General features: G+C 50.2%; 1 protein-coding gene across 1 annotated transcript; it reads right to left on the bottom strand.

The window, feature by feature from the left end:
• Positions 1-42: 42 nt before the first annotated feature.
• ANKAR (ankyrin and armadillo repeat containing) lies at positions 43-25,970 on the bottom strand. The gene is given in 24 exon segments (XM_078857120.1): positions 43-1,307; positions 1,794-1,840; positions 2,831-3,027; positions 3,940-4,049; positions 4,332-4,449; positions 5,741-5,899; positions 6,775-6,897; positions 7,487-7,593; positions 7,836-7,997; positions 8,186-8,339; positions 9,208-9,449; positions 10,098-10,269; positions 11,011-11,255; positions 11,785-11,907; positions 12,360-12,568; positions 12,842-13,043; positions 13,521-13,752; positions 15,078-15,258; positions 15,952-16,067; positions 16,918-17,081; positions 17,482-17,925; positions 18,931-19,705; positions 25,816-25,852; positions 25,854-25,970. Coding segments are annotated over 24 exon segments (4,572 nt in total). The 5' UTR covers positions 25,892-25,970; the 3' UTR covers positions 43-1,092.
• Between the last annotated feature and the right edge of the window lie 1,838 nt (positions 25,971-27,808).

Here is a 27,808-nt window from a genome sequence, read left to right as displayed (position 1 = left end):
TTTGCCACCATCTGTATGTCTGTTGAGTGACCGTATTTACTATTTGCACTTAAAGATATCCCTATACTGTATACCAGAGGTGGGACAAAGTCATTGTTATGCAAGTCCAAGTCGAGTCGCAAGTCATCAAATTCATGACTCGAGTCTGACTCGAGTCCAAGTCACATGACTCGAGTCCACATCTCATAGGTGGGACAAAGTCATTGTTATGCAAGTCCAAGTCGAGTCGCAAGTCATCAAATTCATGACTCGAGTCTGACTCGAGTCCAAGTCACATGACTCGAGTCCACACCTCTGCTGTATACTCTATACCTGAACTTGAACCGCATCAGAAATCATCGTAGCTTTTGACTTCCCGCGCACAACTCGTGTCTCACCGCACAAGCACGCAAACCAACATCGTGTCGCCATCTGCTGATCAAAATCCGGTACTGCTTTTTTAATTGCAATCCAAGTAGTTCACACAGCACCCAAGTAACAAAGTCAAGTCAAAAGGATTGTCCTGCATCATCTAGCAAATGAACACTGCTCACGCCCATCTACAACCGCGATACACTGTTCCTTTGATGGTGGTTATTTGTGAATAACGTTTGAATTCCCACAAAGTGGTACTTGATTTACTCTCCCTGCACCTCGACTGGATTTTGAATTTTTAACCTCATAGCACCACCTGACCAGACCCATCCCATTATTATTATTATCACAACTGTATAAAACAATGCAATTTTGATTCATATGGCATCTAAATTGCAACCGCATATCAAGGTGCTGTACAGAAACAGTGGGCCCATAATTAGAGGCACTTATAGAGAGGGGAAAAGGAAGGACTTGAGTATCGGCAGGGAGTCAACAGCACGGATAGCTGGGGGAGTTATAGACTGTGGGTGCTGTAGGGGAGAATGAGAAACCTCCCATTAAGTGAAGGTTGACTGGAGGCTTAAACAGAAGGCCTTGATTGCTGAAGTGGACAGGACATCAGAAGGAGTGGCGGCCACATTTTGGAGCAACCATGACATGTATCGTGTCTCAGTGTGGACATGGATAACCGTGTGTTAAAAACAATTCTGCCACTCCTGCACCTCTCGGGCGGCCTCAAATTTGGCTCAGCCGAGACAGGGGTCGCATGTTTCTGCCGCCGAGCGCTGCGGACGCTGGGTGGGCCCGAGGCGCCGCTGACTTGGCGCGGAGAGAAGTGCTCCTCGAGGGCTGCAGGGCCAGCTTGGCCGGCGCTGAGATTGCGCGAGGAGTTCTCCGTTCCGGTGAACCATCGGCCTTGTATCGGGGGCCCACGGCAGTTTTGGCTCGGCCTGGAAATGTCCGTTCATTCATGAAACACAGCTGGATTGCTCAGCATCTACAATATTTAAACTGGGCATGGGGAACCAAGGGTCTTTAGGCTGCACATGGCCCTTCAATTCATATGGTCGACGGACACATAAGGCCTACCACTTCGAAACTTATATTTATCCATCACTTCAAGCATCTCAACCACACCAAATGAGCATTAGAGAGGGAAATATTATAGTTTTGACACACTCAGCCATTTCTGTCACTGCAAAGGGCCTCTGTATACTCAGCTGACATTTTAGTTTTCCGGGTATTATTGGAAAATGCTGAGGTGCGTGTTAACGTGCGGCTAAGTCCAAGGTATTTCAAAGTCCTCTTCAGCAGTAAGGAAAGGTTTCCCACCACTGGTTTAGTCCATGAATGAATGTTAACTAAAGAAAACCAAGAACTTAATACAATCACAACATTTCAGAATCAATTGAAGGAGAGACAAAGCAGCATAATACCTTTATGATTGTCGGGGATGACTTTGGGGCCACCGTATATCTCCAAGCTGTTAAAACACACCGAGGCATGATCTGTGTATGGTAGTCACAGCTCAACAGCACACATGGAATCATCGCCATGCTAAACATAACTCGTAATTCGTCATTTTTACAAGGGACCTCGTGTTTCGTGATGTAAGCGCTATCTAAGCGTCGTCCTTTTGTAGCACACAAAGTTGGTGGGTTTCTAAAGCATTGTGTACAACATATTACACGTGATTAAAAAAATGCAAAATTATTTACGACCTTTTCTCAATATAACGCTGGAGAAATTGTTCTCCTTGCCTGCCTTGTTGATGGTCATGGGGGTTGTTTGACCATACTTCACCATGCTGGTCAGTGCTGGATGAAGGCCGGATATCCAGAAACGGTTCAATTATCACTCGCACATTTAACACTCACATTTACTTTTGGTGGAGTGGTAGTGCAGTTGTTAGTGCATTGTGCTAACCACTCCGAATGATATCTAAATTGGTCAGGGACCCCCCCCCCCCCATGTAAACCCACAACGACCAACATGGTGAAGTATAGTCAACAATCCCCATGACTGACACAGCGTAGGGAGGCCTTCATCCAGCAGTGGAATGAGAGAGGGCTCTACACAAAAGACAGACCCCCCGTGTAGCCTTTAAAGACTGTTGGGGCAAGTGCTGTTAGCGAGCACCTAAGAAGGCCGGCACGGCACACGAGGGGGTAGGTGGCCAGCAGCACGCCCGGCCACCTTTGTCTTCCCCATTGACAATGTTTACACATCGCACCAGATACTCATTTGATGGTGAGTCGACTTAGGGGAGGCCCAGGACTGGTTCAGATAATCGTCACTGATGTTGGCCGTGAGCGGGAATCGAATTCAGGTCGCCGGGTTTGTATAGCAGCACGCTAACCACGACACTACCACACACACACATGCACGCGTACATTGACTTGCAACATTTGGCACTCGCAGCTGGCAGTGAGATTAACAACCAGGAGGGAGGAGAAGGAGGAGGGCTGCTCACCTGAGCGCCGGCAGGCCGATGAGCTGTTGCCGCTCGAAGTCAGCCATGAAGTCTGGGCTGATGCGTGCATCGGGGCCCAGGCTGGACATGAGCTGCCTGTAGAGGCCGGGCTGGCAGCGGCAGGAGACCAGTAGCATGCGGTGAGCCTCGCGGTTGAAGCTCAGGTAGCCCAATGCCACCGCCGCTGCCTCACGAACCTGGGCAAGAACAAGTTGGGGTGCGCGGGCTCGCCTCAGATGTGGCTTAGGTGTGGCTTTGGTGTGACCTCCTTACATCTGTAGGCAACCGCTGGGTATGCACCACTGAATAATGTTTAGACTTTTTTATTAATTCGTTGGTGACCTTCATAACAGGCTGTAACGATTTTCCCTCCTTGTGAATATTTTGCTTATATTTGCTGCATTGCTAATCCTTGAACTACTTTTGGTCTCTAAATTATAAGCAGAATGACAAAGATCTCATAATATATGGTACCCTTTATGAACTCGCCCAAGACCCAATTTATTCCCCTCTCCACTCGGCGCACCGAGCTCATCGCTCCGCTCTCTTCTTCCCCTTCCCCTGTCCTCTTTGCTGTCTCCCCCCCCCCGTCCACCTCCCTTCTTCTCCCCCTCCCCTTGCTTGGCCTCTTCCCTCATGTCTATAAATCACGACCGGGGATTGCAGAGAAACATGCGGTACGCAAATCCTTTGACTCACCATAATCTGCCTTTTTGTTTTCTCCTTTGGTATTTGTCACTGCAAAGCCTAATTTATATACACTATATATACATCAATAATCGTCGTATACAGTTGATTGCAGCTTGATTGTGGAGCTTTAAGTTAAAGGTTAAAGTGGTTTTCTGCTGAAGCAAGCATTTAGGCAGTGCCCATCTCCCTTCTCCTGTTCATAGCCCTCAGCCAGTGGTGCAAATTCCACATTCATATGGCAGGGACGAGGGTATCTATTAATACAACCACCACAAAGTGGTACTTGTTTTAGCAACCTCAGAGGGATGATGGGCTGAGTCAACCCTCCAACCAGGATTTTATCGTGCAACCATCGCTTGACCGCTGAGCCATGTGCCCGGCTCGAAATGGCCACTTGCGTGCCGTGTGCTGATGCGCACCGTGTCGGTGGTGGAGAAGAGGTGCTCGGTGAGCATCTCCATGGCCCCCAAAGTCACCATGGCAATGGGAAGGCCGGCCCTCGTGTGTGCCAGACTGGCAAGGAGCTCACCTGCACACACGCACGCACGCATGCCGCATCATTACACAATGACCTCATAAATCAGGTGGCCACACCGCTACGAGCACTCATGCACCAGATATTATTACTATTCCCTCTTTTCATCTGAATAATCGCCACGTAGCAACATTGCCCCCTTCTGTAAAACCTATGTGGAGTACATTGCACTGTAAGATTGCCGTAAATGTTAAATGCACTAATGTATTATTGACTGAAGAGAGCATCGAGCGCCACGTGTGGATTTATGGGTGTGGGGTGGTGTGCGTATCTCACTGGCCAAGACGATGGAATCCAGGTTGTTGGAGCTGAGGAGTCCCACCAGCACGGAGAGGCCCTGCGCCGTGAGCGGGACTTGTTCGCCATCCCGGAATACTCCGGACAGCACCACCATCTGCTTGCGCGCAGACAGCAGCCGCTGTGAACGCCACGCCGAGCGACTGCCACGGTCGCATTTCTCCAACAGCACAGCCTGGCCCCCGCTCATAGACGGTGCACCGGTTATCACACCATGCCACGGTCATCGCTAAGTCGTCCATGCAGGAACGATAACCAGTGGTGATGGTGGTTTGTGGCTCAACGTTCAGGAAGTCAACTGGGTTGTACAATTTTAATGTGTGCAGTTTATTTAATGTATTTTTTTCCATTCTAGATTTGAAGCTTTCGTGACTGCAAGGATTCATATTCTTAGGTTTTTTCGGTAAAGTCACGTAGGTAAAAAATTAAAATTAATAAAAGTAAAATAAAAAATAAAATAAAAATCACGACGTTTCGGAGGCAACACAAGCTTCCGTCTTCAGGTGGAACCGTCACAGCACGATAGCTGTATCAAGTGAGAGAAATTCCAAGAAAACAGTCCTTGAGCCTTTGTTGTTTACACAACAAAGGCTCATTCCTAACAGCGTGCTTCAGCCGCACCGAACCTCACGAAAATAATATTCAGGGCCTACCTTGGCTCCTCCCACCCTCAACCAGTATATATACAAATACTGTTTCTTGGAATTTCTCTCACTTGATACAGCTATCGTGCTGTGACGGTTCCACCTGAAGACGGAAGCTTGTGTTGCCTCGGAAACGTCGTGATTTTTATTTTATTTTTATTTAACTTTTATTAATTTAAATGTTTTAACTACGTGACTTTACCGAAAAAACCGAAGAATATTTTTTTGCAAGCAAAGGTGGTGATGTTAGTGCTGATGAAACTGATGATGCACTTGTAATGGGCTTCACCAGACTGCTGCTCCTAGCAAACTGCATGGGCTGCTTGCGCCCGTCTAGTGGAGAAAGTGCTGATGATGAAGCCACCTTCACAGGTGACCAGGGCACACTTTCTGACGGCTACACGCACAACTCCTGAACCACATCATTCTCTATCACAATTCACGTTAAGTCTTAGAGCAGTGAGAAAAAGTATATGGATGAATGTTGCAGTTCTTTCGCACCGTACCTAGCCAACCATGCTAATCACCGCAGTGATTGTTTTTGATAGATAACCAAAAGGTGCTGAGAGGATGACCAGAGTTTCACATGATGATTTATGCTCCTTGACGAGATCAGCAAGGTATTGTGGTTAATTTGTGGCAAGCCAAATTGCGGAGTGAAGAGTGCATGGGCATCGAGCCGCCCGTCGTCGCGTCGGGCGCGCGACCATGGGCCGGGCTCGGCGCCGGGGCAGAACGACGTACCTGGAAGGCGGCTTGCGCCTGCTCGTGCTCGTTCTCCGACTCTAGGAAGGGCAGGAGGTCGCTGACGGCTATGCGCCCCACTTGCGCCAAGGTTGCCTGCTGCTCCCGATTGTTGTAGGCGAAGACGGCGAGGGCATAGCCCGCACGCAGCCGGACCGCCTGGGTGAGCGGAATGATCGGGGACCGTCGTCAACAACCCCTCCTCAACCCACCACATTGCCCCCCCCCCCCACTACTGGGTGTGCGGGACAATACAGGTAAAGGTGCAGCCCTGCAATGTTTTGCTCACGCCACTGCTGGCAGAAGGGCCACCACTGGAGAATGCTCTAGCGAGCCTCTCTAGAGTATTTGAATTCCTCTTGCACTCTGGCCAGGTCATACTGTACACCGCTTTTTCACTTTTAAATTGGAATTCATTACTTCAAACACCATATGTAAAACAATTAAGTTGATTCATTACTGTATTTAGCAAAGGTCCGTTGCTTTTATACCAACACCTTTTCAGCAAATCAGCATGTGAAACAGTCTCAAATTAAAACATTTAGTGAAATCTCTTTGCTTAAAACGGACAAAGGAAAACCACCACAAGCATTGGTTTAGCGATTCCCGCGCATGTTCTGTGACTTGGCGGTTCAGCTAACAACACGTGTGTGTATCTCATGAATTCTGTACAGTACACGCAGATAACCCACCCAGTGTGCGGCCCGAGAAACTCATTAATGCACTCAGTATTGCGAGTGCACACTCATTGGATTATTCAGCCGACCCTGACATCAAAACACTGAATTCATCACATGATCAATAAATATAGCAATTTACTCGTTCCTTTGCCTAACACTGCCTCTATCTACACGTTAAATGTGCACACTGTTTACATCCTTATGAGATGTCTACGCACTTGGATGCTATATAAATCCCAACTGTATTACAATTGTGTAAACCAACTGTATCTGTTGGAGCGCTTATGTTCTTTTGAATTTGTGTAGTTTATTTTTTAAAGTTTTGGCCGCCCATCGAGCACGACCCCTGCTGACCCTGTCCGGATGCTCCAGGAGCTCCAGGACCACGTCGTAGTTGAAGCCATCCTTCTCCATCATCTTCTCCTGGACCTCGTGGTTCTTCAGCAGGACATAGGCCAGCGTGCACGCTGCCTCCACCTGCACGCCACCACCAGCAGCACGCACGCACGCGCATCCAGCACATCCAGCCACCGAGTGCAACTACCCAACACAATTGTGGCTCCGCCAGCTACCCAGCCATCCAGAACAACCGCCCATCCCAGCCACACCACTCAGCCAGCCATTCAGCCACTCAATTACCAAACCACCCAGCCACCCAATTATCAAATTACCCAACCAGCCACCGCTCAATCAGCCACTAAAATCACCCAGCCACCCAGTGTAACCTCTCACGCAGCCACTTCACTCACTATTCAGCTACTTAGCCACCAAATGCAACCAGCTGCCTCAGTCTGCAATTAAGGGACCCAGTCATCCACCTAACAACCCAGCCACCTAGCCACGCTTATATTCTACTGTGATGAAAACGTTTAATGTACTATTTGGGTAGTTGCATTTGACGTGCCTGAATAGTGCAGAGGTAGGAACAGTGGACGTGCAGGTGGTGTTGTGGTGTGCTGAATGATGGTGGTGGTTTGTCGAGTGTGGTGAGTGAGTGAGACTGGTGTGCGCGAGGCATCAATGTGATGGTGCGAGTAAGGTGGGGCTCTGGTGATGCGGCGCTTGCCTTGATGTTGGGGTTGGCGTGAGTTGACAGGAGCCGCAGCAGCTCGGGAATGGCCTGCTCCTCCTCCACCTTGTTCTGGCTGAGCCGTGTGTTCACATGGGCCACACCTGCCGGCACCGCGCGACCACTCCGTGAGTACCCACCGTCCCTTCCTCACCACTCCATGAGTACCCACCGTGCCCTCACCACTCCGGGTCGATTCGCTAAATGAATTACTGGGCCACGTTTTACCCAAAAAATATATATCTATAATCTTCCTCAGTGCTATTCCAATTGTGCTCTCGGTGCCCAGTCGTGAGGGGATGCCCCTACATCGCCGCAGTGCTTCCTCGTGGCCACACTCGCTCACCCACGCAGAGCGCCCCGAGCGCGGAGACGGTAGCTAGCAGCGTTCGCTCGGTGGTGCGCGGGGTTCGCAGCAGCCGCACCAGCGGGGCGACGCCGTCCTCACGGCAGATCTGCTCCTGGTGGGCGCGGCCCTCCCGAGCCATCGCTGCCATCGCGTGGCAACCTGCGTGCGACAGTGGAGATGCGTAGATGTGTGTACCACAGCGTAGGTTGCGTGCTTGTGCGTGCGCGACCAGTGAGATGTGCGATTGGGAGGATGTGCAGGGAGCCGTTGGTGCCGTGGTGTCGGCACGTGCGACGTGTGGGGCTGTGTGCGGTGTCGTGAGCTGCGGTGACCAAGTCGACGCGCACCGACAAACTGCAGCTTGTCGGAGGATGCGAGCAGCATGTCGATGATGAGACGCAGGCCAACCTGCAGCACCACGGCCGCCTGCTGGTGCTGGGTTCCACCTGCCAGCGCCCACAGCGCCAACGCCCCATGCTCCCGCACCTCCAGCTGGAACACCTGGGCGAGCCACATGCAACAAGCGCCGTTAAACAACGCCAGCGCTGCCTCCTTGTCTGCGGGCAACGTGTGGGCATCGCCACCAGCGAAGCCGCATGAGGGCTGCCCAATGTTTGATTGTACGACCCTTTGCTGTTTAATCAATCATTATCGCCCAGGTCTCCATTGAAAATGAGACTCCTCGACCCGAGTTATTATCCACCCTAAATAAAGACTAGCAATCAATCAATAGATCAAACAAAAATGTTGACACTCAATCCAGCAGTGGATTGATCACGGCTGATGATGATGACACTGGTGGAGCCAGTGGCGGGGGGTGGGGTGGCACGTGCCCCCCAATGATCCGATCGAAATCCCTAATTTCGTTCAGATCATTGGGGTTTATTAATAATAAATCGGCATTTTGCGACCCCCACTACCACTGTGTAGCATATTATTACGTGCCAGGGACTCTATGAGATGATAGGACAATAGTCTGAGTCCATAATTGGCAATAAGTAACGGCAAAGCAGTTATAAGTGACTCGCAGTTGCGTATACAGTACACGACTTCCCTGAAGGCATACCTTCAGCGAGCGCGATGCCGATCACACACGGTTAGAATTCGACCCTCGATCAATGGCTGCGCCATAGCCGCACACGCGTCGAATAAAAAACAAAGGACAAGTCCTTACTTACTAACAACTCCTATAATTTTTCATTGTTGGAGGGGTTGCCCCCCTACTTGAAAATCCTGTCTCTGCCATTGGATAATAATGTTCAATCCGTCAACCGGTCACAAATTTAGACAAAAGTTAAACATTTGTAAGTGCAGTGCCCGATGTATATGTTTTTTTATTTTTTTCCGAGAATTAAAAATCGGAATTCACCTTGAGAAGACGCAGCAGGGGTTGGGTGACGGACAGTGCCAAGAAGTCACGCTGGATGCCGGGGTTGCCATCGCACAGCGCCTGGACCGCCACCGCCGCTCTCACCTGCTCCTCCGTGCGCCGGCTACACACGAGCTGCGCCAGCGCCGCCAGCGCGCCCCCGGCCGCCGCCGCTGCCTGGTTCCCTTCGTGGGCCCTCGTGACGGTCGCCAGGGCCAGCGCTGCAGCGGCCTGCAGGCTGTCTACGGACGGCAGCAGAGCAGCGGCCACGGGAGAGTTAAGGTGGTGCAGGGGTATCCTGGGGCAGAAGCGTCGGTATAGAATAGCTGACTAGAAGACAACTGCGCAGGTGTTTTTCCGGGTTGCGCTGCGTGCTGTTCGGCGTGATGTCCGACGTTTTGTTCCACGTGTCAAGAGCTTCTTCAGAAATTGGTTTGAGAACTGAATTGAGTTCCTGACGGAGCTCCCAGCACATGGAGCAAAATGTTAGACACAAATCTGAACAACACTTTGCCTTGTCTGTATTTTGACTCTTCACACAACCTAATTATTTTTTTTCCTTTGATATACGTGAACCTACTTGAGTATTAATTATGTTTTAAATTGGGAATCACTTGAATTATGTGTTCAATTTCATATTAAAACAGAAAGTGCCTTCATGATGAAAACATGCTTCCTGGTGTGAGGTCGTATCTACTGTTTCTTGCAATGCTTTAACGCACCATCGGTTACTCTTCAACTACAAAAGCACTATGGCAAATTTTTCTTGGCCTGCTCTTGGGCACAATGTGGTGCGCTGCTCGCTGGAGATTCCCGAACAGAACGTCCTTTGCTTCGCTACGTGACGCTGACTGCGCAATCCCACGGGCGTGGGGGGTGGAGGCCCACACCTGAGTTGAGTCCGAGGAACTCGACGAGAGGACCAATGCCACCCTCGTGCACCACGGCCACCTGGCATAACGGGTCGCCATCGCACATGACGCGCACAGTGTCCACTACGTTCACGAGCACGCCCTCGAGGCTGCATCGCTGGGTCAGCCGCACCAATGCCGCGATCCCTTTCTGCCCAGGCACACACAAAGACAAAGATTACCCGTATAGCCTTAACAGACTGTTGGGGCAAGTGCTGTTAGCGAGAAGCTATGAAGGCCGGCATGGCACACAAGGGGGTGGGTGGCCGACACCACACCCCACCGCCTTTGTCTTCCTAGTGGCGATGTTTATATATTTGTGGCTGAGTCGACCTAGGGCAGGCCCAGGACCGATTCAGATAATCGTCACTGGTGTTCGCCGTGAGTAGGAATCGAACTCAGGTCGCCAGGTTCGTAGCGCAGAGCGCTAACCACACACACGCGTACGCACTGGAAAAGCACGAACGTTGTAAAAGCAATGTTGTGCGACGCAAGTTTTAAAGAAAATTTGTATTACAAAAGGCCAAATCAGACTTTCAAATACAACACACCTTGATGTTATCCAATAACCCTGCGGTGGCGAGATGTTATCTCACCTGTATATTTGAATCTGCCGTCATGTGGATTTTTCTCCGGTTTTGCACATTTTTGAACGTGCATTTAGATTATTTGGCGCTACTATAAATCCCGCATATGTTACGCCACTTTTATGAGCTATCATGTGTGGCCAGATCGCCTCTGAAAAAGAGCTAATAGCTCAATGGGCTTTACCGGGTCAATGTACCTCCGATGAGCATGTTTGGCTACGTACGGTGCAAAAGGAGTTTAACATACATGCAATTGTGGCACATTCGTGGCACCACCTCTGCCACCACCCGGCTGCCATCCTCACCTCCCGGGCGATGGCGTCGCGGTGGCCCAGGGCGGCCGCGTCGCCCAGCACGACGGCGCAGCGCGACTGCAGCTCCCCACGCGCCGTCGAGCCCAGCAGCCGCACCAGTACGGGGATGGCGCCGGCCGCCACGGCCGCATCGCATGCCTCCTCGTGGTCGGACACGTTGCAGATGACCGACGCCGCCAGGCACGACACCGTCTCGCTCTCACTGTCCAGCAGCCGCACCAGCTCCGGCATACCGCCTGGCGCGACGAGCCACCGGAGAGAAATGCACCCACCAGGCAATGCGTTGTTTCGTCAGTTTGTGTCGAATGTCACGCTGGCCAAGGTAATTATTATGTTGTTATTGTTATTACGCTCGTTTACCCAGGAAAGCCTCACTGAGTCTCATTGAAAGACAGCCTCTTAGCTCAATGGACCTTGCTCGATTCTATTTTTCACAAACTGACCTTAGCTTCGATCTCTTGGCGCAACAATGTGCAAGTTTAATCGTTTTCTGTTACGATGGGTTATTATTGTAATTTCTAGATATGAATGGGAAAGTTTATTACATTCTCCCACCTATGTCCAACCAGCAGTATAAGTTGGTATCTCACAGTTTGCAAATCTGCACCTCACGTGGGATAAAGTATGGGTACCCCCACCTCTTGCAAGATGTCTGACCAGTATAGACGAGGTCGACCAAATACCCTCTACAGCAGCTCTCTAGAACTCCACCTAGTGGAGGAAATTCCACCAGCAGTGGTGTTAGCGAGCAATAGCACGACACACCTGCTGCCAGCAGGTGTCTCCAGTTGTCCGTCCTATGCTCGTATCTGTCCCGCGAGACACACAGCACCTCCAGGCACCGTGCAGTCATCTCAACCTTCTCGATATTTTCATCGCCCAACATCCCTTGGGGCACAGAAGCAGGGTCATACTCTTACATACGATGGCGGTTTCATGCGTCAAGAGGCTCTTAATAATAATACTGTAACTCACAGCCAGTGCTATTTTAGTGGAGTGACACTGCTGCTATTCACGAGTAATATATTTTTGTTTCCAGACTTTAAGTTGTTTGTCCTCTAACGGGTGTCAAGAGAAAGTGAAATTTGCCAAAGAATGAAACTGCAATATGATGACAACTGTCTGATTCATCACCACGTTCACAAATGGTTGGAATGGCAGCGTCTGTGTTCTCGTGCGTGCATGTCCGTGTGTGCCTATCTCTCTGCTCCTGTGTATCCATCCCCGCACATATCTCTGGGTCCTCTGCGTGCGTGTCCGTATGTTCTGGCGTCTGCGTGCGTGTGTTCTGGCATCTGCGTGCGTGTGTTCTGGCGTCTGCGTGCCGCGTGCACTGTTACCGACGAGCAGGGCCCACACCGGCAGCTCGGGCAGCTTAAGTCGAGCCAGGTGCTGCAGCACGTTTGTGTGCAGGCCGGCGACGGCCACGTGTGCCGCCGTTTTCCCGCAGTCATCGGCACCCGTGGCCTCCGCGCCCAGCGTGAGGAGGCAGCGCAGGGTGTCCAATGAGCCATGCGCCGCTGCCACCAGCACCGGCGTCGATCGGGGTCTGTTGGCCGCAACGATGCCGTGAAAGAAAGAGTGGCACCCTCTCAACACTGATGTTAACCATGACCAGGTCGACGGGTTCATATTGCAGTTTGCCAACTACTATACCATGCTCCACTCTGTTCGAATGTTAAACTTGATCTACTAACCCTTTACTCATCATAAATGAAACACGATCAAAACCCAATGAAGGACACTTCTGCTAGGCCGATGAAGTGGCACATTTACAGAGTTTAAACGGAGGCCAAACTTGCAAGCGCACAAGCAGACTCACGGGGTGGTGGCACGCGCCGTGAGCAGCGCGGGGTCGCGGTGGTAGAGCGCGCGGATCACCGGCTCGTGATCGTGTGCCGCCGCAAAGTGTGCCGCGGTCCAGCCATGCCCCTCCGCCAGCGTCGGGTCGACACGCAGCGCGAGCAGGCAGCCCAATGCCTCCAGCGAGCCATGCTGCGCCGCCAGATGGATGGGAGCGGGACCTGATGGGTAGAGGTTTCGAAGGACATGACAGGTAAGGACAGCCGACGGAACAAGGTAAACGTTTTGATTTAATACGCGGCCTCTTGTCCAGGGAAGCCCACAGTGCCACGGCGGTCACCAATCTCAATCCAGGCAGAGTTCGTGGGAGAGTGCTGCCCACCCCCCCTACTATGCGGACCAGAGGTAGCTCTGTGGTATCCGCTTCTGGGGTCGTTCTCTAAGCTTTAGCACTTCTCTTTGAGGGATTTCAATGGATGCCGATAGCCCAATCAAGATAAATTCAGGACAAAAAGACAAATCTAAAAAGTCTGAACCTATAAACTAAACCCAACTTTGTCACAAACAACCATACTGTACTTCCCCCTTTTTCGTTCGCGGCAATCAAAGCGGGGCATCGCGTCCCCATGGCTAGACCCTCGGCCAGGCGTTAAACGCTCGTGCTGTCCTCCGGCCGTGGCGGTGTGCGTTGTGCCAACCGTTGAGGCGTGGGTCGGGCCCCTCGGAGCGGCTCGGTGCTTGCAGGTCGGCGCCGGCGTTGGCGAGCAGGCTGAGCATCGGCGGGCGGTTGTGCGTGGCGGCGTGGTGCACCAGCGCGAGGCCCCGCTCGTCCAGCGTGCCCAGCCGGGACGCAACCTCCCGGCGGCTCAGAGACAGGAAGGCAGCCACCAGGCCACCTTGGGTTGCCGCCCGGAGGCCCACCGGCACGCTCTGTACGTATGCAAGGCAACACGCAGGGCAGCACGTAGGTGAGACGAACAGAAAGTGGCGGCCGAACCGTTGCGGTACCCGAGATTGGTGGGTTGATGAAATTACTGGTTTTGCCATGGATGTACTTGAAAATTGCAGTGCAGAAATTAAAAATAGTTAAAAGACAATGCACATAAGTGGATTGATTCAAATGTAATAGTAATTGCTCTTATGTGCAATTTTTGTTTTACAAGGAATTTTTCTCTCGAAAATTTGATCGCGCTCTATATACAGTGGTGCAGATTCTGTTCGGCATACGCCCTGGTGCTAGGAATCAAATGGGGGACCCCTGGTCCAATTACCCCCTATCTTCATAGCTGGTCTCATGGATACCTCCGGCAGTGGGCCCTTGTGCAGTTGCACCACCTGCACATTCAATGAATATGCCACTGCCTTACATGTATGTATGTTGAACTTCTTTCTCGCACCGTATGTAGCCAATTGTGCAATGTATATTTTCTGGGTCCTAGTTTAAGTGCTACACCAATGCAATAACATTTTCGTTGTATCTCCATGTAATGGATATCGCAACACCATTAAATAAAACTTAATCTCCTGCACTTCACCAATCTGCGCATCAGGTTACATATGGCTAAATGAACAATTGTAAAAGCGATTACCCCTAAAAGCAAATGAAACACTATACCCAAAATTCCGAACTTTATACGAGGGATTGTAGTGCATGTGTGTTTGTTCGTTTCTTGGGAGCAGTTGTGTACATTAGTGTACCGGTCCTGGGCATCACCTAGGTCGACTCAGCCTTAAATGAGTTTCTAGTCTGTTGTTTCTCACCAAGGGAATGAATGTAGCCACGTGTCATAACAGCTACACTGCTCCCTAGTGTGTCATACCGGCCTTAATATTTGGTCGCTAACATAACTTGCCCCAACAGTCTATGCAGGCTATTGGAGGAAAAATCTTTGTCAAGGTGAATGCTGCCACTGGGCTTGTAATGCAGAGGTTGTCAGTTTGATCTCCCGGCATGGCAGTTTAAACAACGTGCAAGTGTTCAAACCGCTTGCCTGTGTTCATAAAGCAATATAAACACGACTATTAAGTCGGTCGGCAGGTCGTGTACGGTGGGGTAAAATGTGAGTACATCCGCCTTTTCTAAGATGTCTGACCAGCGTGGGAGAGGAGGTCAAATTCTATCTGGAGAGACTCTCGAGAGCCCTCTCTAGTGGAGGCCCTTCCTCCACCAGGGGTGTGAGCAAGCAATTACAGGTCTGCACCTTTATCTTTATATCTGTGCATGTGTGTATGTGTTTGTGTGCGTGCATGCGTGCCTTGTAGCGGATGGCTCTGCGGTATCCAAACCGCTGCTTGAACTGCTCATGAATGATGACGTCGCTGAGCGGGAGGCGGCGCAGGCGGAGCGAGTCGACCAGCTGGCGCAATGCCCCGCACCACCACGGCCGCCCCATGTGTGGAGAGAACGGCTCCAGTGGCACCGAGATCACCTGGTACCTGGGCGCGGCGCGCGAGCACCGCAGGGTCCATCATGCCGTGTGGAATTCTTTTGTTGTCTTTTTCCAGGCGACAAGAGCCGAATCGAGTTGAGTTTGTTTAACCAGTGGATAACTCAAGCGGTCAGGATAGGGCACACTGTGGCACCTAAAGGGACACTATCCCAAGACAGTTCGTAGCTCATTTCATGACAATTACTGTTACAATAATGAATTAGTGACTTCACAGAGGATTGTCCTATTGAGAAACACGTATTTTCAAGAGAAATGTGAAATTTCCACCACCGGCTTGTGGCATCCAAAACAGATGATCACCGCCCACCCCATGCCCATTTTAAAGTATAAACACATTGACTTTGCAAATCCACTGCTTAGTGAAGGCTTCCTCATGACATGTCAGTCATAGATATTGTTTAGTGAGGCCTTCATTCCTGCATTAGATTGAAGATGATGATGAGGATGGTGAGGGTTCAAGGACAGTATAGATACCACTCACGACTCATGCTAGCCATGGCCAGAATTTCAGTGTGCTAACTACAGCGCCACCACTCCACTGCCCACTCTGACTTTTCGTGAATCAATTGCTGAAGAGATTTTGCCGCTGGGAGCGTGAAGGTGGGGAATGCACAACGGCTCGTGAGCAACAATTCACTCGAGGTGGGAGTGACGACACCCTGAAAAAACGATCACTTACGTTTCATCTCCCACGACAATGGTGGGAAAGGGGTGGCTCTCCCTGTAGGGAGCGTCTGGGTCCAGCATCTGGAGGAGATGAGAACTCCCCAAGCGCTGGATCTCCGCATATCGGCCCTGCAGCACCAATCACCACCCGATCACCACCCGACCACTGCTGGATAAAGACCTCCCTAAGCCATCACCAGCTCTCTCGTGGTATTGGATTATTGCATAACAAAAATCCGACGAGAATGATCATTTCCAGTCCTTTGTCAACTCACGTTTGTTATTGTTAGGTAATATGGATTAACGCACAATTATAACCACAACAGGGTGCAAAGGCCATATTAATTTCCTTGGGGTGCGTGACCGTGTAAATATTTTTAAATCATAAATTGGACTAAATATGACATTGAATGCCGCTCCTCGGGGAGTGTCGTGACATTTGGATAGGTCGATACACTGAGGAATAAGGCATCTTTCCATGCTTTAAATAGCTGCATCATCGCTACAAACCTTTCCCACAGCCTGACATCCTGCCTCTGCCTCTTTTAATACATTTTCTCATATCAATTTGGATTTAGATAGTGTCTACATGCAGCCGATTCTCAAGGTGCTGCACAGACACAGTGGGCATTTTTGTTTTGCAAAGAAAGGCAGTTGGTTATAAGCTCAGGAAAAAAGGAAGGCTGAGAGCCTGGACTTGATCACAGGCAGGGGATCGACAGCACAGATCGCTGCAGCAGAGAGTTCCAGACTGTGGGGGCAGCAGAAGAGAAAGAGTGACTGACCCCTTCAAGACCTACCTCTTGACTGACCAATGTCATGCTTTCCATGTATCAGTCACAACTGAAAAATCTATAGGCTAGCTAATTTGGCTGCCAAGTCTCACACATAGAGGCCGTAGCTACTAGTCACGTGCCATCTACTCCAGTCTGACAGCAGCCCGGAAAATATTCGGTGAGAAACGAAGGCCTGCTCGTACCGCGATATCTGGGTCGACGTTGCTGAGGGGCGGCGTGCTGAGATCGAGCTGCACAGAACCGTGCAGGTGAAAGTAGCTCTGCTTCTCGTACAAGAAGTGGCGGCACGCAAAGTCGGGGCCCAGGACCAGCGGTGGGAACTCCGACTCCGTCTTGAGTTTCTCCTCTGAAGGACAGAGCGCACATCACACAGGATTCCTCATCTCGGCAAAGCTATTTCTGATGATAGTTACGGTTCAGACCGGGTGTGTATGCATCTTCATCACTGTTATCGTTTTATCAGGGTTAAGAGAGCGGTAGAATAGGGCGGGGACTGGAATACAGATGAGTGGGGGAGAGGTAGGAGAGCACGTGGATAGGAGGGTGAGATGAGAGCAGAGAGGTAGGAGAGTGCATCGATGGGAGGAGAGTGAGATGAGAGGGGAGGGGTAGGCAGTGGCGAATCCATGGACGATTTAAAAGACGGTGAGAGCGCGATCGTAAAAAAATTATCTGGGATTGACACAGTCCCTAAGTTTCAACTCATGCAGCTGAGCAGCCTGGCAGCGGCACACGACTCCTCTTACCGGTGAGCGGCGGCAGCAATCGACCCAGGTTGGGCACCTTCATCCGCCGCTTGAGCGCCAGCAGGATGGGCGTTAGGCACGCCACGAGGCCTAGCTGATCGAGCAGCTTCCGCGACTCGGCCTTGCGCGGCAAGTGTGCACGCATCAGGCGCCGGTGCGTGGCCAGCCGCCGCTGCAGCCGGCGCCGGATCTGGGGAGGAGGCTCCGCCTGCTCGTCGCTGGGACGGAGGCCGCCGTCCACGTCCCAGCGGGGCTCGCACACAAAAAGGCCATGGTGCTGAGCGACTGAGGCCACCGCCACAACCAGGCCCAGCCATGCACCCTCCGAGTGCTCCGTGAAGAGGAGGCGCTCCTCGGCGCTGTTGACCTCGTACGAGGGGTCAGCCACGCCGTCATCCTCATAGATCCCGGCCCAGTCCGGGTCTTTGGCCACGTCGATCATCCCTGTGTCGTGCGGTCAAGAAACGAGGTTAAGTGGCCTCTTCTTCGTTACGTGGTGCGCTCACATCGCGTGTTCACCTTCGTAAATGAAAGGGATGGTGTGGAAGTACGAAGTGCCGGTATACATTGACCGAACCCGGAGTTGATGTGGATGGATGAGTCACCTGTTTGTGTCCGTTTTATTGTAATGCAGTTATAATATGAATCCATAATTTTTAATGTTTACGAATGTGAAATTGCTATTTTGTTGAATACAGGTAGTTTTAATATTGGGCAAAAGAGTGATAGTTTCATCATGGAGAAAATGTTGACAGATTGCATTAACGGCAAGCGTAACGTGTTCACCAATCTGCACTGACCAGCGTGGTTAAACATTGTCAACAAGCCACATTACCGAACCAGCGTAGGAAGGCTTTAACAAAGGGCTGTAAAACTATTGTAGTATTACCATGAGTGTGTAATGAGAGGACAAGATCGCTTCACAACGTATGTTCTTGTCCTCTCTCCCTGTCTCTATTTGCTCCCCTATCGCCTCCTCAATCCTCGCTGTTAACTGTAAAATTCAAGATCAAGACTTGATCATAGGCAAAGCTGCTGATGCCACCACACCTCATCAGCACCTTCTGGCAGATCCTCAGCTGCTGAATAGTAGACACGCAACCTTCAAGATCTCCCCTAACAGTATCCCACCATGTGGTCATAGATCTTCCATTTGGTCATCGGATTTGTGGAGACCATTACAATGCCTGTTTCAATAACTGGCCCTTCTTCATCCTGCACCCATGTGTTCCCCAGCATAACCTTTGCTCCTAATCATATCTACAACACTTCCCTGCCACATTATCTTTTGGACTCCACATTGTTTATTCTACCTGACCACAAAATTCCTTGCATCTACAGTATCTCACACCCTAACCCTAACCCAGCCAAATAGAGCCAGTAAAAATGAGTCCTTGTTTCCCTTTTTGGTATTTCGACTCTATCCTAACAGGTGTGGTAGTTACGCACCGGCCGAGCTGAAGTCTTGCAGGATATCCTTATCCTCCTGCGTGCTCCGCATGCTGTCCAGCTCCAGGCCCGCGCGCCAGTACTCCCCAAACCGCACCCGCTTCTCGTGGCCCATGTGCGCCCCGTGCCACAGTGCCTTGAGTGTGTAGTCCACCTCGGCGAGCACCTGACCCACCCTCGTGTGGACGTATGCGGGCGGCAACTGGCACACCGTGCTCCTGTCGTTCGCGGGCTCCATGCTCACGCTGGGTGCCTGGTTGAGGCCGTACAAGCCAAGCGTGAGCTCTCGTACCATCTGGTGGACCTCACGCGCGTCTAGCGGGGGCGGCCCGTCCTTCCGCAGAGGCCACAGCAGCTGCAGAATCTCGGTGGAGACACCAATTCCGGTCATCTGGCTGATGATCCCCGCGGGAGCCTCCCTGTTGGGCCTTGTGTCGTCTCCGGCAGGCAGCCACCCGCACGCGACGCCAGCCAGGAGCTCCTGCTGCTCACCGCGACTCAGCCGCTCCACGAAGCTGCTAGCGTCCTGCTGCGCCGCTACCTTGGCCAAATAAGCCGTCTTCTCGTCCTCCTTGTTTGCGATCCGTGAAGCGCTGGCGGTGGTGGCCAAAGTCAGGGGGCGGTTGCCCCCGCTGCGGGTCACGCGGGACGAGGGCCGGCGACGCGGAGCTGGGGCCTCCACCTCCATGGCGACAGAGTCGGTCTCACAGGCACGGAGCGCAAAGTATGACGTGGCGGGAGGGACGGACAATGCCACACCATGCGCCGACCAATACTGCAAAGCAATAATACAAGATGATCGATTATGGGGAAATTATAGAGAAAACACCACTCTTAAATACACTGATTACATTTGTAAACACTCTGTGTAAGATGTGGCGCCATCTCTTTGACAATATTCAAACGCCCGTTGAAAAGAGGATAATTAGAAATGAGTGGGTATCTAAACATGGATCACACTGCATTCATAACTCTAGTTTATAAAGTATCTAAATTGAGGAGTATCTGAGGACATGGAAAATGACAATTACACAAAAAGTACATTAAAAGGTTTATATTTTTGCGCGGGTCCTTCTAAGTTAACCTACAGTTTTCATTGTAGATAAGCGTAAGAAAATTACAGATCCCTCCAAGTTTGTGGAGCAGCAGTGACATCAATCAAGTCCCGTATGAAGTGAACACACAGATGTGCATAGCAGTGTGGGTATTTCCAATATGGTGTTGAACGTTGTGTAATGTGCTGTGAAACATAAATGCCGAATGTAGTTTGTGGCAAAGGAGAATCCCGAACCGGCTGACATTTACAAGTGGGTCCTGCACTGGGATGTTGGGCCAATTTCATGAATTAGTGTTTGGTCAGTTGAAAGAAACCAGAGTACCCGGAGAAAACCCTACGCAAATACATATCGGATTCATATTCTTGGTTCTTTAGGTAAAGTCACGTAGAAGGGAAATAATAAAAATAAAACAATAAAATAGCTGAATTTTTTTTTATTTCTCTTCACGTCGATGAGAAATAATAAAATAAAAAATAATAAAACATTACATTGCTTTATCTTCTTGGTTCTTTCGGTAAAGTCACGTAGAAGGGAAGTAATAAAATAATAAAAATAAAACATAATAAAATGAAATAATTCTCACGACGTTTCGGCTACAACGCAAGCAGCCGTCTTCAGGTGAAGAATGAGACACTACCAAGCTAGGAGCTTATATATAAACTGGGTTGGAGGTGGAAGAGCGCCTTAACAAAAAAGAATGTGCATATGAAGAGGAATTTAGCATATTCATGGAAAATGCGTAGGAGGTGGGCGGGGGGGGGGTTTCAAAGGCATATTATGCCCATGCATTATGCAGGATCAACAGCACCAAGGGGGGGGGGGGGGTGCAGGGAGTAGCATTAACAAAGGAAAGGAATGTTATTGATATGTAGCTGCAGTTACTAAACAACCACGTAGAAAACTAAAGTATAAACTACATAAAAAACGAAAGTATAAACTGCATAGCACCATCAGTATACTTACTATACTCTACAATAAGCTGAGTTACTAACAGCAAGTAATACATTACAATTCTACGTCGTAAAAATTATATAATATGCTTCCATCTAAACTTTATTCTCTTACATCACACGAGCATATACCGTACTATATACTGCCATAGATAAACCCAACATTAAATTATATACTGTATTACTATAAACCACCCTATACTTTATACATTTCAACATAACACTATGTATTATTCTACCCACCCTCATGTGTATCGAAATGGTTTATTACGTCCTTCCAATGATTGCTAAGCCAGAATCCATCTTCTCGGTTAAAATTGTCTCTGTGTTTGTATATGTGGATCGCCTCATGAACGAATCTCTCATGATAGCCAGATGGCTTGCAGAGAACCTCTGTCTTGGAGAAGTCAATGTCATGTGAGCCCACTGAGTTGTAACAGTGATCTGCCACGGCTGAGGTGTTTGTCCTACCGTGTTTCAGGTCAGCTTTATGTTCACGGATGCGGTCCGAGACATGTCGTTTGGTTTCCCCAATGTAACTGCTACCACAGAGGCAACTTAGTTTGTAGACACCAGGGTACTGTATGTCTGGAACCACATATTTTACAGACGGTACCAGATCACGGATTTTATGTACTGTATTGAATCGGACCTGGATCTTGTGTTTAATCAGGATTTTGGAGATTTTTTTTTTTTGTGACCCCAGCAATGTAGGGTAAGGTGATGGTCTTGAAAGGCTCCTCAACAGGATCCTTCTTGATGGTTGGAGTGATGGCTTTGCAGATTGTGTAGTCGGAGTAACCATTAGCCTTAAGAGCTTGGCGTACGTGTTTGAGTTCACTGGAAATGTGTTCATGGTCGGAGATGCATTGGGCTCTATGATATAGAGTCTTGATGAGAGAATTCAAAACGCTCATCTTTGCTGATGTTGCAACATCAGCAAAGATGAGCGTTTTGAATTAGCTCAATTAAAAAAGAGGGATGACATTGTCATCCTCTCAGCCGACAAAGGCAATGCCACTGTCATCATGGACAAAATAGAATACAACAACAAAATTCAAGAACTACTCAACGATGGCAGCTATACAAAAATAAAAAGAGACTCCACCAACAGCCTCGTCACTAAAACCAACAAAATCATTTCTGATTCAACCGCATTATTTGATCAGACCAAACAGATCTCGTTGAGACCTTCTGCAGCCAGGCCACCAAGATTATACGGCTTGCCAAAGATACATAAAGAAGATACACCTTTTCGTCCCATTGTTTCTACTATCAACTCCCCCACCTATAAATTGGCTCGTTTTTTGTCTGAAATTCTACGGCCTTTCACTGGAAAAACCACCTCTGCAGTACTAAACTCTACTGACCTGGTATCGACAATCAAGGGGATTGCCCTGTCCCCAGACGACCTGCTTGTCAGTTTTGATGTGGTTTCCTTATTCACCAAGGTTCCTGTACCTGACACCATCGCAATCATTGAAGACTTGGTTCATCAAGGACTGAATGCTGGGGTACCCCCCCTGGTGAGACACTGCTTAACCAATACATACTTCACTTGGAATGAAACTTTCTACAAGCAAATTGAGGGCACCCCAATGGGCTCCCCCTTATCTCCGGTTGTAGCCAACATCTTCATGGAGAAATTTGAGACGGACGCCATCCAGACTGCCACTCTACGTCCGACCTTATGGAAGAGGTACGTAGACGACACTTTTGTCATCTGGCCACATGGCCGGCCTGCTCTAGACCAATTTCTCGACCACATCAATTCCATACACCCAGCCATCAGATTCACCATGGAAGTCGAAATTGATGGCAAGCTACCCTTTTTGGATGTCCTAATCAAAAGGAGACCTGATGGTTCAATGAGCCACTCTGTCTACAGGAAAACCACCCATACGGATGCTTATCTAAAACCGGATTCCCACCACCATCCATCCCAGAAGAATTCTCTCATCAAGACTCTATATCATAGAGCCCAATGCATCTCCGACCATGAACACATTTCCAGTGAACTCAAACACGTACGCCAAGCTCTTAAGGCTAATGGTTACTCCGACTACACAATCCGCAAAGCCATCACTCCAACCATCAAGAAGGATCCTGTTGAGGAGCCTTTCAAGACCATCACCTTACCCTACATTGCTGGGGTCACAAAAAAAAAATCTCCAAAATCCTGATTAAACACAAGATCCAGGTCCGATTCAATACAGTACATAAAATCCGTGATCTGGTACCGTCTGTAAAAGATGTGGTTCCAGACATACAGTACCCTGGTGTCTACAAACTAAGTTGCCTCTGTGGTAGCAGTTACATTGGGGAAACCAAACGACATGTCTCGGACCGCATCCGTGAACATAAAGCTGACCTGAAACACGGTAGGACAAACACCTCAGCCGTGGCAGATCACTGTTACAACTCAGTGGGCTCACATGACATTGACTTCTCCAAGACAGAGGTTCTCTGCAAGCCATCTGGCTATCATGAGAGATTCGTTCATGAGGCGATCCACATATACAAACACAGAGACAATTTTAACCGAGAAGATGGATTCTGGCTTAGCAATCATTGGAAGGACGTAATAAACCATTTCGATACACATTAGGGTGGGTAGAATAATACATAGTGTTATGTTGAAATGTATAAGGTATAGGGTGGTTTATAGTAATACAGTATATAATTTAATGTTGGGTTTATCTATGGCAGTATATAGTACGGTATATGCTCGTGTGATGTAAGAGAATAAAGTTTAGATGGAAGCATATTATATAATTTTTACGACGTAGAATTGTAATGTATTACTTGCTGTTAGTAACTCAGCTTATTGTAGAGTATAGTAAGTATACTGATGGTGCTATGCAGTTTTTTTTTATGTAGTTTATACTTTAGTTTTCTACGTGGTTGTTTAGTAACTGCAGCTACATATCAATAACATTCCTTTCCTTTGTTAATGCTACTCCGTGCACCCCCCCCCCCCCCCTTGGTGCTGTTGATCCTGCATAATGCATGGGCATAATATGCCTTTGAAACCCCCCCCCCGCCCACCTCCTACGCATTTTCCATGAATATGCTAAATTCCTCTTCATATGCACATTCTTTTTTGTTAAGGCGCTCTTCCACCTCCAACCCAGTTTATATATAAGCTCCTAGCTTGGTAGTGTCTCATTCTTCACCTGAAGACGGCTGCTTGCGTTGTAGCCGAAACGTCGTGAGAATTATTTCATTTTATTATGTTTTATTTTTATTATTTTATTACTTCCCTTCTACGTGACTTTACCGAAAGAACCAAGAATAGGATTCCCTGCAGTCACGAAAGCTTTAAATCGAAACATATCGGATTGATTACAAAAAACTCAAAGATGCACTACCAATCTCGCCGCTGAAGCCAAACAACACTTTGGCATTATCAGTCAACATACTGAATTACTACTATGCGATGTTTTAAACCACGGTATACCAACGGTGTTCATGTCGGTTAAATCAAACGTCTTAACGAGTTGTCAGTTGCACAACAACTGCATGAATAGCCAAGGCCACTGCCGCTCCACGTTAAATTGCTCAACTTAGTAAATCACAGCAGCACAGAACTGTCCCTTACTTGCTGCCAGTTTAATGGGATCCACAACAACCCCATTGGGTTATGTCGATGTGCTATATACATTTACACAGTATAATGAACACACACGTCCTATCTGGGTTGGGTATTATCGTGTTAACTGTTAAGAGTACTATTGCCGAATATCCATGCTTAAGCTCTCATGATGAGCGCTTGTAAGAATCCGTTATTCAAATCGTATATTAGTAGTCCACTAGTGGCCGCTACATTTACCAGAGTTGAAAAAAGAATCGATTATTGGATGGATTTGCGCGGCCCTGTTTGCAATGTATATGCTATGAATATAATTTTAAAATTAGGCGAATGCAGGACGATGCACTCCAGTGCGAGTCCGAGTCCAGACCACGGTTAGCCTCAGTGTCGTCGAATGATACCTGGCAGGCCCTCTTCCTCCCCTACCTTCACAAACCCGCACTGACCAGCGTGGTGAAGTATGGTCAAGCAACACCAACCAATGGAGACAGACTCCACGCGTGGCCAGTGACACAGACCACCCCCACCCCCATCTACTATAGCCTTATCAGGCTCTTTGGAGCAAGTATTGTGAGCGAGTAGCAATTACAATAATAAAGCTTGGCACGGCACACGCAAGCAAGGGGTGAGTGGCCAGCATCACGCCCGGTCGCCTTTGTCTCCCCAGTGTCGATGTTTACAGAACGCACCGGGTTCTCATTTGAGGCTGAGTCGCCCTTGGATAAGCCCTGGTTCGGTGCAGATATAATCGTCACTGGTGTTGTCCGCACCGAGTTCAGTAGCGCGCTAACCTCTGCGCCACCGCTCCCCACGATACCCACCAAACCCACGTGCGATAAAACTCAAACCTTTGTAGCGATACAACTCAAACCTTTGCAGCGATAAAACTCAAACCTTTGTACCGATAAAACTCAAACCTTTGTACCGTTCCTCCTGTGCTGCCCGTTTGTCGTTGATCGTTGCAATTGTCACGAGACAATTGCAAATAGCCGACAAGCAGCCAGGGTACAGAGAGACAAAGAGCGGTGGCACAGTGGTGAGCGCACCGGTACGATGGACATCCAAGCCAAATCCTGACACTCCGCTGCCCAAACCATCCACTAACATAGGCAGCATTGAGCAGGGTGGTGAAGTATGGTCAACCAAACGCTCTGGACCGAGACCTTCATCCAGCAGTGGGTTGACAAAACGATCGCTGCTGTTGCTGGCAATCCAATAGAGGCAACCGCGGTGTGCCTTTAAAGCCAGTGGCTTTGTCATTGCCGATGCGTTGAGTTGTCCTTACCTCGAATGCCCGGCTCTCTTCACCCCTCTCTCTTCTCTGTCCACGCACACACAGAGGGCGGCGTCTCTGTCCACATGGCAACGGCTTTGGCTCGTGCTGTTCCTCCTCCTCCGCCGCCTCCTCCAACCTCAACTTTGACGTCGGCAGGGGGTCAGGGGCAGAGACGTAGAGAGGGAGGAAGCTGGGGGGTGGTGGCAGGTATGTGTGTGTGTCGAGTTGTTTATACCAGGGCGACAGTCGCCCCCACGGGTGTAACACCGCTTATTTATATTTATACCTCCTGGTTGCACCAGCCCCACAGGGGAATTATTGTGTCCGTCCGTCTGTCGTGCATCCAAAAATCGGAGGGGTGGGGCTGGGTGGAGAGGGGAGAGTGGGGAGGGGCTGGGTGGGGAGGGGCTGGATGGGGAGGGAAGGGTGGGGAGGGGCTGGGTGGGGCTGGGTGGGGGAGGGGAGGTGGGGAGGAGCTGGGTGGGGGAGGGTGGGGCTGGGTAAAGAGGGGAGAGTGGGGAGGGGCTGGGTGTGGAGGGGAGGGGTGGGGGAGGGTGGGGGCTGGGTGGAGAGGGGAGGGTGGGGGAGGGGCTGGGTGGGGAAGGTGGGGCTGGGTGGAGAGGGGGAGAGTGGGGAGGGGCTGGATGGCGAGGGAGGGGCTGGGTGGAGAGGGGAAGGTGGGGAGGGGCTGGGTGGGGAGGGTGGGGAGGGTGGGGAGGGGCTGGGTGGGGAGGGTGGGGCTGGGTGGAGAGTGGAGAGTGGGGAGGGGCTGGGTGGGGAGGGAGGGGCTGGGTGTGGAAGGGAGGGTGGGGAGGGTGGGGCTGGGTGGGGAGGGCTGGGTGGGGAGGGTGGGGAGGGTCTGGGTGGGGAGGGTGGGGCTGGGTGGGGAGGGGAGGGGTGGGGAGGGGCTGGGTGGGGAGGGTTGGGAGGGGCTGGGGTGGGGAGGGTGGGGCTGGGTGGAGAGGGGAGAGTGGGGAGGGGCTGGGTGGGGAGGGAGGGGGCTGGGTGGAGAGGGGCTGGGTAGGGAGGGGCTGGGTGGGGAGGGTGGGGAGGGTGGGGCTGGGTGGGTAGGGAGGGGCTGGGTGGGGAAGGTGGGGAGGGGCTGGGGTGGGGAGGGTGGGGCTGGGTGGGAGGTGGGAGGGGCGGGGCTGGGTGGGGTAGGGAGGGGCTGGGTGGGGCAGGTGGGGGGGGGGCTGGGTGGCGAGGGTGGGGCTGGGTGGGGGGTGGGAGGGGTGGGGCTGGGGTGGGGAGGGGCTGGTCACCCCGTGGTGCCCTTATAAAACTCAACGTTTAACCTACTCACGCCGGCTTGTGCCCGCCCTCACAGTCGGGCATATTTGCGGAATACACTACGCCGCCGTTGACCCCTGGCCATTGACCGAGCAACCCAAACGTTCCTACCAGCTCCCTCCACCACAGGAATGTGTTTTATTCCGCCGCTTCTTTACCCGGGAAGACCTTCCTCAAAACTCTTTTGCAGATGGTTCCGTGCCAAGTCTTTTTTCCCCCCACACAGTAATGAGTGATGATGTTTTTTTTGTCGAATCCCCTTGGCAGGCATGTTTTTTTTTTCAACAGTGGAATGTTTGGCAAATACAGTACAGTTTCTATATATTTTACCCCAACACCATCGAGATGACCGAAATCGCACTTTTCACAACGCCACAGTAGAAAACGACCCGTGGGACACGAGCAGCCACCACCGGGTACACTCTGCACGCCAATAGCGCATCGTGACGTCGAGATGTGAAAAAAATATAGCATTGGTTTAGCCTCCCAAGACGGCAATTTAACCGACGGAAATTCACGAAGGAATGGAATTGTGTCAACGCGCTTGGAATTTGACATCTGTTGTGAATAAATTGTGTATATTCTTGGTTCTTTCGGTAAAGTCACGGAGATGGGAAATAATAAAAATTAAACTATTAAATTCTCACGACGTTTTTGATTGCAACACAAGCAATCATCATCAGGTGTTTGATTGCTTGTGTTGCAATCGAAA

Source organism: Lampetra fluviatilis, chromosome 1 (assembly GCF_964198595.1).
Source record: "Lampetra fluviatilis chromosome 1, kcLamFluv1.1, whole genome shotgun sequence".
In the NCBI taxonomy this organism is placed as follows: Eukaryota; Metazoa; Chordata; class Hyperoartia; order Petromyzontiformes; family Petromyzontidae; genus Lampetra; species Lampetra fluviatilis.
The sequence above is the reverse complement of the archived record's forward strand: the minus strand, read 5'-3'. Positions and strand labels throughout refer to the sequence as shown.